General features: G+C 42.1%; 2 protein-coding genes across 4 annotated transcripts in view; both read left to right on the forward strand.

Annotated features, from left to right (window-relative positions):
* LOC147881495 (uncharacterized) overlaps window positions 1-959 on the forward strand; it is a 70407-nt gene extending 69448 nt beyond the window's left edge. For 2 of the 3 annotated variants that reach the window (XM_087369992.1, XM_087369993.1), the window contains one exon: window positions 171-959. The gene's annotated coding sequence lies outside the window, so the exon portion shown is untranslated. The remainder of the gene's footprint in view (window positions 1-170) is intronic. The other variant, XM_087369991.1, reaches the window with a different exon arrangement.
* Window positions 960-15720: 14761 nt separating this feature from the next.
* On the forward strand, window positions 15721-16807 carry LOC147881497 (Josephin family protein). Its single transcript, XM_087369852.1, is given in 5 exon segments — window positions 15721-15790; window positions 15792-15968; window positions 16054-16478; window positions 16480-16537; window positions 16539-16807. Coding segments are annotated over 5 exon segments (810 nt in total). The 5' UTR covers window position 15721; the 3' UTR covers window positions 16620-16807.
* Window positions 16808-18345: the final 1538 nt, after the last annotated feature.

Below are 18345 nucleotides of genomic sequence, written 5' to 3' on the forward strand. Positions count from 1 at the left end.
CTCTCAACTATTTCTTATATGCTTACATTCCTTCTCAACTCCGGAATTAGAATAATTTTTGTTTCAAACTTGCATACTTGAGTTCCTGCATTTCCTTTTCCTTGTTGACCTTGAAAAGAGTTGTGAAAATTTTAGTTTATTAACATCCTCAACTGGGTTTAATCTTTCAGGGCCATATGAAAGTGTTCCAACTGAGGTGAACAGGCCTATACCCAAGTATGCAGGATTTTATTGCGTATGCAGCTCAGCTCGAATACCTCGTGATGAATGTTCGTATGAAGGTGGCTGGGCAAGTATTGCGTTTCTTGTATAACTTCTACAAGCATCCATACCTACTGACAGGGCTCCTGTTTGTGATTAACAATATCTTTCAGTGACAGAGGGAAAGTTACAGGGTTGTGTGTGTTATAAAGTTGATTTGCAATGTGAATCCATTGTTTGATCTTTTGTAAGCATAGTTCACAAATTAGTCTGTAAAAGCTGGTCACTCGCTTAATGCATCAGTTGAATCCGAAGGAGAAATATCTAGGTTTGCAGTTTTGGCCTATATACGATTTAACAATGATGGCACCATGTTGTACATGCATTATGAATCTTGTGTTTCAGGTAGGTGCCATGAATAGTCGACTTTGAGAGTGTCAAAACCTTTCATGTTTTTATAATATTGAAAATGATTGCTGAATTCATATGAATATATTACAATGGCCTACCACAATAAAAGCATTTTTTTTCTTTCCTACAGGTGAAAGCTGAAGCACTATTGGTAGAGATCTTTTGAACGTTGCTAATAATCAGTCATGCATTTGTGATCACGAAAATTCATGATGGAACTTGAGGGAGATTGTTCACATGCTAGACGAATAGAATGCTTGGAGAAATAGAAGCTTGGAATCCCTCTGCTCTGTCTCAAGAATGAAGTGATTGACTACAGATAATTTCTCACTTAGGGTCTTCTTGGTGCAGTAATGTTAGAGGTGGTGATTGAAATCGCCATAAAGAATCATATATTGATTCTATTGGGGTCTACTACTTAAGTATAGCTACTGGACATTATTCTCTTTATATATAATCTCACAAACATGTAGAGGAGTGTTCGATCACTTCCAGCTAGAAAGGTTAGCTCAATAAGGGTGCCTATAGACTCGGCTTCTATGGTTTGTTCGACCAATTTTTTGCAAATTATAATTGTGTAGAGAAAGGGATCTAGGCTTTTGGTTATATTGTTTTGCATATCGCAAGTAGCACATTTTCCAGGTCATGCTTTGTAGGATATCCTATATCGAGGAGTGGTCACTCCTAGCTAGAAAGGCTAGCTTAACAAGGGTGCCCACAGACTTTGCTATGGTTGGTTGTCGAGATTCAAACCATTTTTGTGCAAATTACGATGATGTAGAGAAAGGGATCCCTTATCAAAGGTCCTATGTTATCATTGGGAAAACAATTAGGGGCACAATTGTTTGCTAATGACAACTCTTACATATTTGTGGCGGGAACACGAAGGTAATACTGTTATCTGGTGGAGGTCAAAAGATTGTGAAGATCCAAAAATAGCAAAGATAACTACAATTATACAAGGGTGAGAGATAGGCATGGAATAACAAGTATGGTTGCCATCGGGTATTCCAATTGTAGTATTTTACCATCTTGGGAGCTCAATTGGAATTGACATTTGCAAAAGCAAAGATTCACGTGCTTTAAGGAAAAGTAAATGCAAACATTCGACAAATGGTTTGAAAAACATGTGCATTGGTACTAGTGCTAGCCGTTCCACAAGAATCTACTTGCTATTGGTTTAAGAGCATTGAGTACACGAGAAATTGCTAGTGTCTTAAGAGTATAAAGTGTATGAAAGATGACTAAGGTTTGAGGAATGCACAACTCTCCACCTTGTTGGAAGCAAGGTTCCTTTGGATTTGATAGGTAATTTTGTGCCAAAGTGCAAACTTTTCTTAATCACACATGGACAGTTGAGGCATTGTATTATGGAGGATACAACATGCTACACCTTATAAAGAAAGGGCTAGAGTTTTACATATTTGAAGGGTGCTAGTATGGTGATAAAAATTGATAGAGAGTCCATATACAATCATGGAGCATATATGGTCATGGGAGCTCATCTCCATGATGCATTTGGTTTGATTGTTCTTACGATGTGTTCCTTTAAGGGCTATCTATGCTTCACAAAATGACATTGCCTTTTAAGCAACTAGGCTATTGGAAAGAGATCGTGATGTTTGTACATAAATTTGTGGTAATTCTTGTAGGATAAAGATCGACATTTTTGGTACATTACTTTTATTTATGCTTCTTGCTAGCTAGAGTACTACTTGAGATAAGGTTCATGAGTCCCATACATTGTATAGCTCTTTGATCGGACAACATATCTCGTTTAGGTGATTAACATTGTAAGAATGAAGGTTGTTCCCCCTCATTTCAAATCCATCTTTTGTGGGTTAAGAAAAGCAAGGCTTGAATAGCATCATTTTGAACTCTTTCTTCTTCTATCAAGCCTTCAAATCTTAAGAGAGGACCATATGTCAAGGGTAATTCAATGTGCATTCCAAAAACAAAATCTCTAGAATAAGGAATGTCTTTGGAGACCCCAAAGGTTATATCACAATGAGATCTTGATGTGACAAGATCTCTTTATAGTAATAATGTGTAGACCTTCTACAAGAGACAATAACCTCAATACATAATAATCAAGCAACTGATAAATTTGTTAGTATACGCTAACCAATATTTAATCAAGGCATTAATTTTATGTCAATCCAAGGCGCCAACATATATTGATGCTAGAAGGCTTTGAAGGTAGAAACCCATTGTATTCATCAGATAAGTTTGATACTTAGTAATCTATGTTTTATGCTATTCCATACCATTAGAAGCTAGCCATTGCAAGAGACACAATACTAATATTGCATGATACCAAAAGGTATTTAGAAGAAATATTATACATAAGAATAACATGTTATGAGACAACACAAACAAAAACTAGATCCAGGCAAGTAGCTATGTTGAGAAACAAGATTTCATTGTGTTCTTTGGTTGTAGGCTTTGCACAATTGTTATATACACAGTAGCTAAGGAACACTTAATCAACCTCGCGTAATTTATTCACAAAGAACAAAGAGCAACCTATTGTATTCCACATGTTAATCCCTAAAATCACATAGTACATACATTGGATAAAGGAAAATTGCTCTTTTTAGCAAAGTTGACAATTCCACTTCTTGTTTGTACACACGCACGCACACGTGTGTGTGTGTGTGGCTATAAAATGTATGTATGTATGTGACACTAGTACAAGGACTATGAAGACCCACACAAAAACAAAGACTATGACAACAATAGAGTATGCTATAGAAAAAACAACCTCATATCTTCTATTGACAAAAAACAACGCATTATGCTATCATGTCTATTATTAAGAAGACCCCCCTAAAGATACATTTAGATACAACCTTCTACAAATGCCATGTGAGAGTGGGTTGACACCAAAGAGTCATAATCAAACTAAAAGATTGTAATCCTTGAAGTTATGAGAAATCGTTCAAAAAATGAATATGTACATGCATGCGTGCATGCATGCACGTGCGCGGGCGTGTGTGTGTGTGTGTGTTAGAGAGAGAGAGAGAGAGTCATGGATGAAAGGATATGCAACCAATGGATAGCTAGTGGTCTCATTATGTTGCTCTTAGAGGTTTATTACAATTGTTTAAATGTCGTGAGACTTGCCAACTATTGCCATGTTGCTAGAGAGTTCGAGGTATCACAATGCCGTGTTTCCATTTTGCCAGCTATCTCAAAGTGTGGAATGCAAAGATTTGAATCAAAGCATGAGATACCCATAGCTACTTCTATAATATACACGAGTAACTTGACCTGTCTACAACGGGCTAGAGACTCTCTCTGTTGGGTCTCAACATGGGATATTGAAAGCAACCTTGCTAATTTGATAATGGTATCCAAACTCGTGTTGCCACATGCTTTCAAGATGGCAACAAAGGTAAGGCTACTTGGTAACAGACCTTGCTCCTTCATTCGCACATAAAAGCCAAAGCTATTCGCACATAAAAACCAAAGGCTTACTCGCTTTCTTCTTGTTTGACATACCCCAAGATCATTGTACTCCATGTAAGCACAAGCAATGCTCCCACATTTTGTGTACATATCCACCAAAGTGATTCTCATAGAGAAATCAAACTCAAATCCAATCTTTAAAACTTTAGAGTTGTTTCCTAAACTTCCTTTGAACTTGCTTCCCTTCTTCCATCATGCAAGGCTATACTGTTGGATGCCTACCATGACATCCAAGCATACAAATCCAACACATCCTTGTCTTGCTTGGTACAACCCATGATCATGCTAGACCAAGAAGACACATTAAGATAGACCAAGATGGTAGATAGATGCCTAATGGGAGTTGTCTAGACCTCCGATTCTTGTGAATGCTCCTCAGCATGACCTCCAAAGGCTACACATGTAGAAAAAATATCAAGACTCTACCGAAAGCACGTGGTTGGTTGCAATGCCACTACCAAAGGGTGGCTTGAATGACTACTATGCCTCAGTTCAACTTCCAAATATATCAATTGTAGAAAACTTCCCTGTATTACCACTGGTATGATCTTTTGCTTGTATGCATACTTTGCATAACTATAAATTGTGTAAGATGGGAGATGGATTTGCTCATTCATTGAGGATTCCCACACATGGACGCAGCCCTTGTGAACCTTTTGGAGGATCTTAAATTTGAAGGAAGGGAGAATGTAAAGAATGTGAAGGAGAAGAGATGTGAAGCAACAAACATTCTTCACCCTATAGGATGCAATCAGAAATGCATTATTGCCGATGTAGCCACACAACATACTGCAAATCCTCTACACAATTCAAAAAAAGTTAAGGGAAAGATTTATAATCTACCACAACCCATCATGTATTGGGTCGGGAAATTCCTTGAATTTTTCAGCTACATAAATCTTGCAATCTGATGTGTCAATGAAGTGAATCACTTCTCCATTCACATGAAATTGGGGCACGATGAGCTTTATTTGTAATTTGTATTTGTAGATCATGTTGCAAGGCATTTGGGAGAAAATAAAATAAAACAATTCAACTTTGTCAACTCTAATCTCTATTCATAGGGTGTGGGTGTGGTTTAGTTGATGATTTTACTTTTTCTTGAGGAAAGGCATCATATGCAAACACCTCTTCGATGAATCTCTCTCTCTCTCTCTCTCTCTCCCTCTCCCTCCCCTATTTACCCCTCTTTTTCTCTCTTCTCTCTTGCCCCCCCCCCACCCCTCTCTCTCTCTCTCTCTCTCTCTCTCTCTCTCTCTCTCTCTCTCTCTCTATCTATCTATCTATCTATCTATCTATCTATCTCTATCTAACTATCTATCTATCTCTCTCTCTTTCCCCTCTTTTCCCTCTTTCTCTCTCTTCTCTCTTGCCCCCCCCCCACATCTCTCTCTCTCTCTCTCCCCCCCCCTCTCTCTCTCTCCCCCGCCCCTCCCTCCCTCCTCCCTCTCTCAATTGCTCTCTCTCTCCTACCTGCCTCCCCCCCCCCCCTCTCTCTCTCTCTCTCTCCTCTCTATATATATATATATATATATATATATATTGTTATTATATTTTATATAATATAATATAAGATATAATCTTATATTATATTATATACTAAATATTCTCTCTCTGTCTCTCTCTCTCTCTTTCCTCTCTGTCTCTCTCTGTCTCTCCTCTTTATTCTCTCTCTCTCTTTATATATATATATATACATATATACATATATATACATACATACACACACACACACACACATATATATATATAACATGACCCGTCTATGATGGGTTGGCAACCCGTTCTGCTGGGTCTCAAGGTTTGGACCTTTCTCTGCGTGGTGCCATCGAGATCCCCCTACCGTAATTTTAAATCCACCCTCTATCCACCCCTTCTGTTGCCACATCATTTTTGGAGACTATTCTTTGGAGTCTGGGATTCATGGTGTTGCATCCTGCTTACTACTTCTGTGACGCTCCTGAAACCCATGCCTTTAGTCTACAACTCTGCGTATTTGGCCATGTGTTGCAGCCTAGTTGTTCTTTGCCACTGTCGATTTGCTGAGCAAGTCCGCGGGTGTGCCAACTTCAAAGGATCAACATGTTGCCATATGGCATATCTCTCCATTCCTAACGGCAAACACATGGAGGCCTTGTTTGGCGATAGCATGAATTTCTGTATGGCAACTCTCCCTTCAAGTAGTAGTAAGATATCTATATACCTATCTGTATATGTGTGTGTGTATATAGTTTATTATTTTAAAAATTATTTAATAATAACTATAAAATCTCTATATTTACTCTCGCTCTCTCTCTCTCTCTCTCTCTCTTGCGTGTGCGCACCCCCCCCCCACACAGACACAGACACAGAAACACACAATTTAATAATAGAATCTACTATAAAATATATATAATATTTATATATGTCTCTCTCTCTCTATCACTCTCTCCTCTCTGTCTACAGGCTGACACACACATAGAATCTCTCTCTCTCTCTATCACACTCTCCTCTCTCTCTACTAACCCACACACACATAGACACTCTCTCTCTCTCTCTCTCTCTCTCTCTCTCTCTCTCTCTCTCTCACTTCTCCAATCTCTCTACTCTCTCTCTCTCTCTCTCTCTCTCTCTCTCTCTCTCTCTCTTTCTCTCTCTCACTCACTCTCTCCAATCTCTCTATTTTCGACTCTCTCTCTCTCTCTCTCTCTCTCTCTCTCTCTCTCTCTCTCTCTCTCCCTCCCTCCCTTCCTCCCTCCCTCCCTCCTCCCTCCCTCCCTCCCCTCTCTCTCTCTCTCTCTCTCTCTCTCTCTCTCTCTCTCTCTCTCTCTCTCTCTCTTTCCCAAGTGGAGTTTACCCCGCTATTGTGTGGTTTTTCCCCCACATCATTCACGTTCTGCCACGTGTGCAGGTCTGATAGCCTACCGACATCTTGGTGATTGGCTATGTGTTCTTTGTACTCCTCCCGATTACCTGCCTCTCTCTCTGTTTATTATATTTTTACTCTCTCTCTCTCTCTCTCCCCCCCCCAAGTGGAGTTTGCCCTGCTATTGTGTGGTTTTTTGGCACATCATTCACGTTCTGCTAGGTCTGGTAGCGTGATGATGTCGGTGATTGGCTATGTGTTCTTTGTACCCCTCCGATTGCCTGCCTCTCTCTCACTGCAACGTCTCGCCGCTGCACCACGCATCCTCTCCTTGGGCTCTCTCTTTCTACTAACCCTTCTCTCTCTCTCTACTATCCCGCGACGGCCCTCATTCAATGTGGCATGGTGGCAGCTTCCTATTGTTCTTGACTCCTGAGTCCTTTCCTCTTTCCGCTGTCATAAATCTCTCGCAACTCGCCATTAAACTCGCACCACCTGTCACATGTGTTACCTCTTCCTCCATTTGAGCCCTCTGCCATGCACCACGTTACCTCCTCATCCCAAACCTCCTCATGCCTCTTCCCGACCTCCCTCCTCTCTTCCCGAGCCTCCATATAGTGGCCACGTTGGCAAAGTTGCCACGTGTTAGCTCCTTGTGCCCTCCGCCCTCCTTAATATATGTATAGATGTAGTAATAGCCAAAATATCATGATCTATGAGAAGTGCTGCTAAGCGATCCATCATTGCCATGCAAAATGTGACTATCATAATTATGATTGTGTATACATAGTACCAAGATAGGAGGTAGCAATTAGATAATTTGTCACTTGGAAATGTCCTACTGGGATAAAATGATGTTGAAGACTCTGACATAGGAAGGGTAGTGGCCTCAAGATTGATGGTATCTCTAGCTATATCCATGATTTAGCATCGAGAAGGATAATCCTATGGCATAACAACAAAGCTATCCAACAAGAAGCTTAAATGTGATAAAGACAATAAGGTGTTCCTACCTAAGCTGTGCATTATTTATGGCAGTGGGAGGAATGGGTTCGTGCATGGATAATGCCAATAGTCTACTATCTATTAGTTGCTACAAAAACAATTCTTGTATTTCTCTAGACTATGCCAAGTTTAGTCTCTTATACTCACACTACCAAGAAGATGCACATCTACAGAACGTCTCACCCCAAAAAAAAAACTACAAGAGGTAATTTGAAGTTCTCATTAAATGAATTCATTTGAAAAAATGAATTTCCATACCGGCTTTGTGTCTCTTAAAAATTTATTGGAGACTATGCACGTGTGAGTAGAATCAATTTAACTAGGAAAAAAGAAAAAAGAACTGATCCATCAGCATTACTTGAAGGAAGATGTCTATAAAACAAAAAGCAAAAAATATTTTTTCCCTACAAAAACAAATAGGTATGAATCAACTCTTAACTCCAAGAGAGTAGAAGATTTTATTTTAAAATGGATTTGAAAAGGTGTGTGCTCACATATGCATGTGTTTGTGTGGGGGGGAGTGGTGAATGCATGCATTTGTGTGTGCATGTGCATGCGTGCAGGTGTGTGTGTGTGTGTGTGTGTGTGAGAGAGAGAGAGAGAGAGAGAGAGAGAGAGAGAGAGAGAGAGAGAGAGAGAGAGAGAGAGAGAGAGAGAGAGGGAGGGAGGGAGGGAGGGAGGGAGGGAGGGAGGGAGGGAGGGGAATAAATTATTCCTTCATGAAATAACTTAGAGGGAGGTTATTTAATTGTCACAAGATTAGAAGCCCAATAAGTGACAAATGTGTGTTTGAGTGTGCATGTGAGTACATGCGTGCATGCATGCATGTGTGTGTGTGTGTGTGTGTGTGTGCGCGGAGGGAGCGGTGTACTTGTACACTTCCACTCACTACTTAGATTTGTCACACCAAGCTAAACAACTAAGGCCCTAATGATATGGTGGGAAAAGGGATCTTTATGGCAAAAACTAATGTCCCCATGTTAAATATCATACCGCTTGGTGAAAATGTGGATGTTATGTCATTTACAACCCTCAAATGATTTGCAAAGTCTTTTGAGCTGAATGGTAGGTCCTACCAATTTGGAGCAAAGAAATCGATGAGTTTGGAAGTGCTAACTCCATACACCATCACATAGACTACAATGGGCACCTGTGCAAAAATGAAAACTTGAGCTCACTCTCATTGGATCAGGATAAGATTGTGAGTTATGTTGTATGTGGATGTTTGGACCCTTAATGGATTTTGAAAATATATTATGATGGCATGTGTTTATTGGGCATGTTGCAAGGAGAAAGTTTAAGAAAACCGTAAGTGGCTATCACCTCAAATCCTCTTTTGGCCTGATGCCCATGATGCTGAAATAGGACTCTCAGGTGTCACCTCGGCAACGTCTGGATGCACTTTGGCTAGTGATGATAGACCCTTCATTAATGGGTATCCAAGATTATTCTGAGGCACGCTTTATTGCAGATTGTGCAGCTACAATTACCAAGAATAATAGTCATGCATGCTTGACTGAGATCAACTACGGCCACTCCATTTTCATGCCGCGAGGACCTCCTAGTAACCCTTGATTGCAACTTGCACCCTTGTGCTCTTACTCTTACTGCCTCCTGCTCTTGCCCTCCTCACACTTTACTACGACTACTTACGGCTCCCTTACCTTTGCTCTTGCACTCCTAAAGCTTACCTTGTCAATTTTGCTACGCGCTTTGCTTATCCCTTTTCTACGTGCCTTGCTCTTTCCCTGCTTGTAAAGACATAACCATGTACCTCCGCACTCTCCATATCCTGGGTAGTCATGCATGGTCCACACCAAGATTCCCTGACCAAAATGTCATTGGCATGTCTAGGAGCTCTGGAAATATCAAAGACCTGCATGCCTCTCCATAAGATCTGTAACTCCTCTATCAAAGGTGCCATGTACACGTCCGTATTTTTGGCCTTGTACTTCCTTGGCACAAGTGGTGCAAGCATCAGGTGTCCCTTATTTATTGTTAGCCATGGTGGGATATTATAATTTCACTAAGACTATAGGCCATGTCAACCAGATGTCGAGAGTAACCTGAAAGGGTTCACGCCGTCCATGGCGAGCCCAAGATATAAGTTTGTGTGGCTCCCTCACAAAGTCCAGCCACTGATTGTCTATGTGCTTCCAAGCAGCACAATCTATAGGAATCCTCAATTGTGTCATTAGTGGACCGATGTGTAGCATGCCAAGTCATCAACTCCACTATGGACTTGCATCGGAGCATGTGCTGTATCTAACAATGATGGGAAAGTGTCTCAAGACCTCTACTGGGATCTGCTCACCCTGCAAGTCATCTCTATATCCTTGTTCCCCACACTTCGGACAACTAACCAAATCTCCATGCTCACGACGAAAGAGAATACAATCATTATGACAATCATGGATGGTATCATAATCCATACCCACCGTTGTTAGCATCTTCTTCGCTTCATCTCTTGATGCGGGCATGGTGTTTGGTGCAAGCAACATCTTCTAGAGCAACCTATTGAAATTCAAACATACATATGCTTCCAATAATGAGAAACTATGATAATTCTCAAAACAATCAAGATCCAAATTGAGATAAGTTATGCGCTAACCTCATTAAGGTCGATACACTTGTATCGGACCACCCATACTTTGCTTGTAGATTCAAGATTGAGAGATAAGCCCATAGTTTTGACATCCCAGCATCCTCACACAACTGTGTTGATTGCAACTCTCGTACCACGGCCCTGAGACTCGACATCACATGTACTTGTGATGTAGTTGCCCCTAAAAATAGAATCCATCATGTCCACCATACCCTCGTCATCATCTGGCACATCCGAAAGACTACCCTCCTACTCAAAGTGTAAAGGTATACACGCCCCCTCGCCACCCTCCTCATTCTATATTAAGGTTTCATGTAAATACAAGATCCAGTCTCAAGGTCTTGTGTAAAGTACGCATGCAATATTAATCACGAACTCAAATAGCATTGACTTACCGATGATCCATCACCACCACCAACGGTCGGTATTGGTGTGGTCTCCTCCCCATACATCTGCAAGTGGTGCATGACAATACAGCATTGATGTTGTACTTCTCGCTTGCAATGAGTGCAAGGACAATACAACCTCTCGGTAAGCCACTCCGTTCTCCCGAGCATTGGCGCATCATATGTCGAGCTTCCAGTAATCGTCCCTTCCATCTGCACACCTCCAAAATCACAACACAAAATGATTGCAATCCACTCAAGATCCAAAAATACGTATTATGCTCTATTCATCGGTATATACCGACTTTCAGGGATACACAGAGTCGGTATATACTGACTATTTGGAAACAATGCAGCATCGATATATATACCAACGCTGTAGCGCTAAAATGCCGAAACCCGCATTGTCGCCTCTCACAATTCCATCACGAAAAAACCTAAAACCTCTACTCCTTCCTCACCTTCGGTGACCTCACCTTCCTCCAACCTTCTTCCCCACACTCCTCACCCCTACCTAGCCCCTCTCCCAACACTTGTGTTCCCTCTCCACCCTTCTCCCTCTCTACTTGCGTGAAAGGTCATTTTCCAAGAAGGTGTGTCTATCTAAACAATGTCATAGTGGTCTACGGGATCCTCATCTCCTTTAATATCTCTTCGGCTGAAGTGTAGGAGTGGCTCATGACTTCGCGGCTATTGATGGTAGTGTCCCTCCCATGGAGCACTATCTTGATTCCTAGTGCATCTGCAATTAGACAACATTGTATTAATGGCAACAATGTCAAATTGCGGGTGCCACGTCCTTTTAAGTGGTGGAGTTGCTTAACCAACGATCGTAGTTGCCCCTAGATGGCAAAATGGAGATCTCTTTTGTGTAAGAAAATAGAAATGAGGAGCTATTCGAGTCAAAAATATGACAAGGAGTTCTTGCTAAGCAACCACAACCCGGTGGTTGGTCCAGACAGATTGTGGAAAGAAGCTGGCATATTCCCACCTCTTTCTTTAGAGGTTAAGCAATGAAATTGGCAGGATCAGCAAGCCCCACACTTGTTCCTACTTTGGCATATTCTTTTGCTCCTCTTCCCCTATCTTGTGACTCAACCATGTGTTTTGAGCATGGAGGACATCTTGCAACAAGCCTCCCAAGGCACTGTTGACAAAGGGAGTTTAATCAATGCCTCCTTTTTGTTCTAGTAGTGTTGCTCTTCCAAGCTCAATGCCTATGCCTACCCTACCTGTTGTGTCTATGCCTCCATCCATGCCCAACATATCCAACAAGCTTGCCAAATTTTTAAAGCAAAAACCTTTCTTGAGACATCGGAATCCCCGAAGCGGAAAAACTCAAAAGCAGAGGTACATTTGCCTCTAGTAGTGTACTCCCTTGCCAATTGTGCAATAGTGCCACCATCCAATGCCATGGTGGTTCAACTCCTAGATGCACCTAATCTTATGGGGGCCGAAAAAGCACAATGAAGGAGGCTGAGAGGGGCAATGAGAACAACTCAAGTACTTGACCAAGAACCCTAATGTCATGGCCCCTTAACTGGCATAGGTAGCCACAAGCATGGAGTACATTTGCATGCTTGATGGGCTAAAGAACTAGACGGTGATCTCGAAGCCGAGTGCAATTACCCAAGGCCCAAGTTATAGCTTATGCCAACCTCTCTAAGAAATACATCGAGATGGACACACAATGGCTCATAGAGCTGATAGGGATCATGCATAATGAGCTCAAGGTTGTGGCAGTACCACCCAGAGCAGTTGTGCCTGATCTTTGGACCATGCTACAAGATCCAATTGGTACTCTAAAATGACCAGCTAGACTCAAACAATGATGCAGGGATTGCAAAAATGGCCCCCCCTAGAACAACTCACTGGTCCGACCACACAGTAGGACGTGATCATGGAGGTAGCTACCATGGGTAGCACATTTCCTAAAAACAACCAAACTATGGAATTGGAGCATCACCTGAAGCCGTTGGAGTGAGAGATGCCCTTAGTACAACTCAAGGGGAAAGCATACCTTGTTGAGGAGCTGACCCAGATGGACACCCTCATATTGTTGGCGGACATGGCCAAAGGAGCATCGGTTGGTGAAGGAGAAGGTCACGATCCACCAGTAGAACTATGACATCACCAAAAACCAGCTCACAAAAATGAAAGTTCCACTTCAATAATTAGGATCATGATAAAGAGGAGAAAGAGATGTAGAAGGTGGTGGATAGCCTTAAGCATCAAGCCAATGCAATGTGCACCAAGTTATAAGCGCGGAGAGGCCAGGTTCCAAACACCCTCAATCTTCTCGATCTGATGGCTGTTGCTTTGATTGCTCAAAGAATCCCTCTCTCCACCTCACCTCTGACTCAAGCTACACAATTCTAGCTCCTTTGACACCAAGGACTAGTAGTAGAGGTCTGAACTTGCCAATGATGAATAAGGTGATGGAGATGATGGCAAAAAAGTCCAAGATTAGGAAGGGCATCGTTGGTTGAGAATGGAAACTTTCTTGTGTTGTGGGATTGTGGCATGAAGGGCTTGAGAGAAAATGGGTGGCACCATGTGGTAAATTGTAAAGAGATAAGGGAATTGCACTGGCAATGTATGTTGTGTTCCTCATGAATTTACAGATAATCCCAACGTGAGTGACATAGCTCACCTTAAAGAGTGATTGAATTGGTGACTATCTTTAACCTATGCTTATAGGTGGGGTTTTAAACCTTCACTCAATGCATGCTTTTGCTACACTACAATTCCAAACATGTCTACAAACAAGTAGTCAAGTTTGAGGCAAGTTCAATGGTGGCTACCTTTGAAATGGATTTGAGACAGGATGCAACACTACATCTGCTTTATGATTCTAATCCATTTTCCTTTCCTCATCGAAACAAGGTGAATTGTGATTCACAGTTGCCCAAAGGGTGAGACTACAGAAAGCGCAAAGCGAGGGTGGTAGAGCTGCGAGTGCAAAACGAGTGCTGCTGTTGAAATCAATGAAGAGCGAGTGTGATAGAGAAGGGATGCCGAAACGAGTGCAGCTGTTGACAGCCACTGATTTCGCTTGAAAATTCTCCTAAAAAGCCCTCCACACAAGCCGCCGAATTTCTCTTTAAGAAAAGTTGTATTGTAACTAAGTCCTACCCTTGGAGGGGCAGTGCAAAAAGGAAGTCTAGTGGTGCAACATGCCATATGTGTGGTTACGCTCAGGATGGATGGAAAGACATTTCGTTGTGATATCCTCTCATTGCACATGCGTGCATGTGCATGAGGTTGACACAAATGCGGGTGCACATAAACATACTCTCTCTCTCTCTCTCTCTCTCTCTCTCTATGCTCTTTCATCTCAAGGCATTTGAGCATTGCTAGTTCGTACACCACAAAGGTTATGGAGACAAGGCATCATTTCTTGGATGGAGCATGTTTGCCACCATATGTAATTTGTCATATGACTTATAATAGATGTATTGGCTTTTGTAGGTTGTATCCGTCCTTCATAACAATCATCATAATAGGTTGAATTGGCTTTTGTTATGGTCCGATAGGTTGTATTGGCTTTTGTTATGGTCCGATAGGTTGTATCCGTCCTTCATAAAAATCATCATAATCACCTACTCTCTCTCTCTCTCTCAATGCTAGCTATTTCTCCTCCTCCTCCTCCTCATCTTCTTCACACACAAGTGCATGTGATGTGCGTTTCACACCCATTCGGATGCGACAAGAGTGTGCAAGTATTCTTCTACAGTAAGCAAAATTCTATTTGCTTATAGCTTCATACGTGGGTATGATGCCGCCTGTTGTGCAGACATCTGAGACAAATGGTGGACTTGTCATGTTTTCCCTGGCTTGTCCGTCTGGATGCATGCGAAAGCAATGGACGCTCGGATGTGGATATTGAGTGCATCTGCCGGATGCGTCTGAAACCAATGTAAGTCTCTCTCTCTCTCTCTCTCTCTCTCTCTCTCTATGGGCACATGCACATGCAGGGAAGGCAATCGGATGCCTACCGGAAAGCAATCAAATGCAATTGGATTGCACAGACAGGCAAGGTTCGGTAGGAGGGGATATCCCAGAGGAATGCTTCTCTCACCTATCGGATTTCAATCCTGGACTCTGGTGAGCTTCAATGCAATGGGAACAAAGATATGTGCCCAACCTCTCTCTCTCTCTAGTGAAAATCTCTCTCTCACACACTTTTTTTTGGGTGAAATCTCACACACACACACACACACACACACACTCTCTCTCTCTCTCTCCCCCCCACACACACCCTCTCTTTTTTTTGCGTAAAACAACCCCCCGCCCCCCCCTTCTCTCTTTCTCTTCTCTCTCTCTCTCTCTGTCTCTGTCACTCACTCTCTCTCTCTCTCTCTCTCTCTCTCTCTCTCTCGCTTACACACGCACACAAGCCCACGCAGGCACGCACGGCATCCTAAGATTGATCTTTGCTTGCTTTGCAACCCTAACGGCCAGGCGCTCCCTCCTCTTTTATACATTCATCCACATTTCGTATCTGCTCTGCTGTCTCTCCCATCAAACGTCCTGCACACTCATCAGGTATTCATTTGTCTCGCCAAAATCTGAGCATCCCTCTATCTCTCAGTCTCGAGGGTATTGGATCAATACAAGAGCGTTGTACTATTTGTCACGATAACGCTGGTACCGTTCTCATTCTCCTACAGGCTACATGACGTAGGTTCATTGATTTAGAAAGCGCCTCAATGGCTTTTCGTCTTTGTAGAATTGCCCACAGTGGCTGAGGATTGAGTGAGTTTGCTGATCATAGATCATGGGGTTTGCAGGTTGATGGCCGCTCCCGCCGTTATGCTTTACCACGAAGTGCAAGAGTCAAAATTATGTGGTGTTCACTGTGTAAAACACCGTGCTCCAAGGTCCCTTCTTTTCGGAAGTTGATCTTGCCGCCATGGCAGCTGACCTTGACCGGCGAGAGTTGCAGATGGTGATGGGAAGTGGGATGCCCACGTCCGATTATTTACAAATGATGGGTGAAGACTCTTCCAATGTTGCTTTGGACGGGAATTTTAGTATTCAGGTACATCCATCGAAAGAAAGATTCTTCTTGCAATGCCTTCTGGTTATAGTGGGGTTGTTATTCATACATCAGCATGTGTTGGCAGGTTTTGGAAAAGGCCCTTGATGTTTGGGATCTAAAAGTGATATCTCTTGAGGCACGTGACGCTCAGGAGGCAAAGGTAGACCCTCAGCAGGAGAATGCCTTCATATGTCACTTGCAGGACCACTGGTTTACCATTCGGAAAGTGGGGGGCCAGTGGTTCAATTTCAACAGTCTTTACCCTGCACCTGAACACCTGTCCAATTTTTATCTGTCTGCCTACCTTGGCTCCCTTCAAAGTGCAGGTTGGAGCATCTTTGTTGTGAGAGGGAATTTCCCTGCCGAATGTGCAGTAGGAGCCTCTGATTCTGGCAGCATTTTTGGACAGTGGCTTACTCCAGAAGATGCAGAAAGGATTACAAGGTCCACAAAAGCTACTGAAAACACATCACATGACCGAGACCCAACGCTATTGGCTGCCATCAAAGCCATTGCAGGAAGATGCTCCTAATAGTATACCTGTAGGCCAAGATGTTTCTTCAATTGCTTGCGGCCATGGCTGCAAGTTTAGCAAATGTTCGGGTGCCTGGTACTGAAGAGCTACACAACAAGCCTGCTCAGAATAATTAAAAATTATTATCATGTGTTTTTTTCTGGTCATTTCAGTTTATTATTTATCAACCATATCCTGCAAGGCCAGTGTTATTTCCATTGAAAAGATTGCCTGATAAGCCGCAGATATCTGTAGTGCTAACGACCACTTTTGATTCTTGAATGATAATGTATCCCCATTTAATTGCATCCCATTTTGAAAACATCTAAAATTTAGGTGAGGAGGTTGATTATATAGGACCCCTTTTGGGCTTGCCTCAAGTGAGAGTGTGGAGCATGCACGCTAATAACTATTTTATTTGGCTAGAAAGAAGTTTTGAGAAAAGGTCAATGAAGACTGTCGTCAGCTGGCTTCTATGCGTTCTGGCACTGGTAAATTTTTAAGTTAGAGCTTTGCAGAAAGATGATGGCCTTATCATTGGGATATTGGGTTGGGAGAAGATTGCTCGTTCCTCAAGACGTCTTCTTAACTTCTTTTGTGTTTGTGTGCAGACACCACAGGATTCAGCATATAAGTCGGTGAAAGCTCCATGCATGAATTATCGTTTGAGATTTTAAAATTTCTTTGAAAGTTGATATCTAGTTGTGCTACAAATCAGTGTCTATGGTCAGTACAGTTGAGATCTGTGACTCTTGCTTTTTGGCCTGCTGTGGTCGTAGTGAAGAAACGAAAAATTGGGATTTGGTGTATTTTTTCGAATTTTGGATAACTTCCTGTCTACTTTTAGTTAGCAGCATCCTTTTTAGTTCTGCTTAGTCATTCACTCCTCGCGCCCTCTTTTCCTTGCTACACATCCCATTCATCTTCTTTTTCATTTTGGATCTCCAAGGCAGGCCACTTGAACTTTGTTCAACTTGTTTATTGTTCACAAGGTTAATTTCAGTAGATTACAATGTCTACTTTTCTTGTCATCAGAATGAATATATTTCTGTCATATGTTTGTGTAAGATCTTCATTCTCTGAGGTTGTGCTAACCTTCAAGGGGAGCATCATGTGTTTTGCCTCAGTAATGCTAGGCAAGGCTTATACTTTTGGCTTCTCTGGAGCTGGCGCTGCTAAGGTTGAAAGTAGGCATCCATCGTAGATGATGGCAAAGGAGCCTTGCTTTCTGCTCTAAGTTGCTTGCTCTAAGCTTTCATTGTATCTTTGCTTGCTTCTTAGTTCCTCAACCCTTAATCATCCATGACCTACAAGGAAGACGAGTTCTCCACCATGTACTCTACTCTAAACCTTGGAACCCTTTCTAATCCTGGAACTCCTTCTAACCCTGGAACCTCCTTCTAAACCTTGGAACCCCTTCTAATCTTGGAACCTTCTTCTAAACCTTGGAACCCCTTCTAAACCTTGGAACCCCTTCTAACCCTGGAACCTCCTTCTAACCCTGGAATCTCCTCCTAAACCCTTAAAACTCTCTAAACCCTACAATCCCCAATGAAGGCGAAAGCCTTCATTACCTCAAACCATGATGATACACATCTCTTTTACACATGCATGCACTATGTTTGCTCACCACACTTAAGCCTATGTCTCACCGGAACACGACTCAAGGTCCTAAGCTACACGTATACTACAATCAACAATCCTAATATATCTGTAGGTGACAAAAAGCCTCGGAACCTTACATATTGTGAAAACCTTGCTCTTCCTACGAAAGCTGTAGGAAAGAGCAAATATTTGGTGTCGTTACCGGGGAGACTAGCGTCTCAAGTAACAAGTAAACATACGTAGGTATGTGTAAAAAAA

This window comes from Dipteris shenzhenensis, chromosome 31 (genome assembly GCF_047967505.1).
Source record: "Dipteris shenzhenensis isolate YYH24624 ecotype China chromosome 31, Dip_SZ_1.0, whole genome shotgun sequence".
In the NCBI taxonomy this organism is placed as follows: domain Eukaryota; kingdom Viridiplantae; phylum Streptophyta; class Polypodiopsida; order Gleicheniales; family Dipteridaceae; genus Dipteris; species Dipteris shenzhenensis.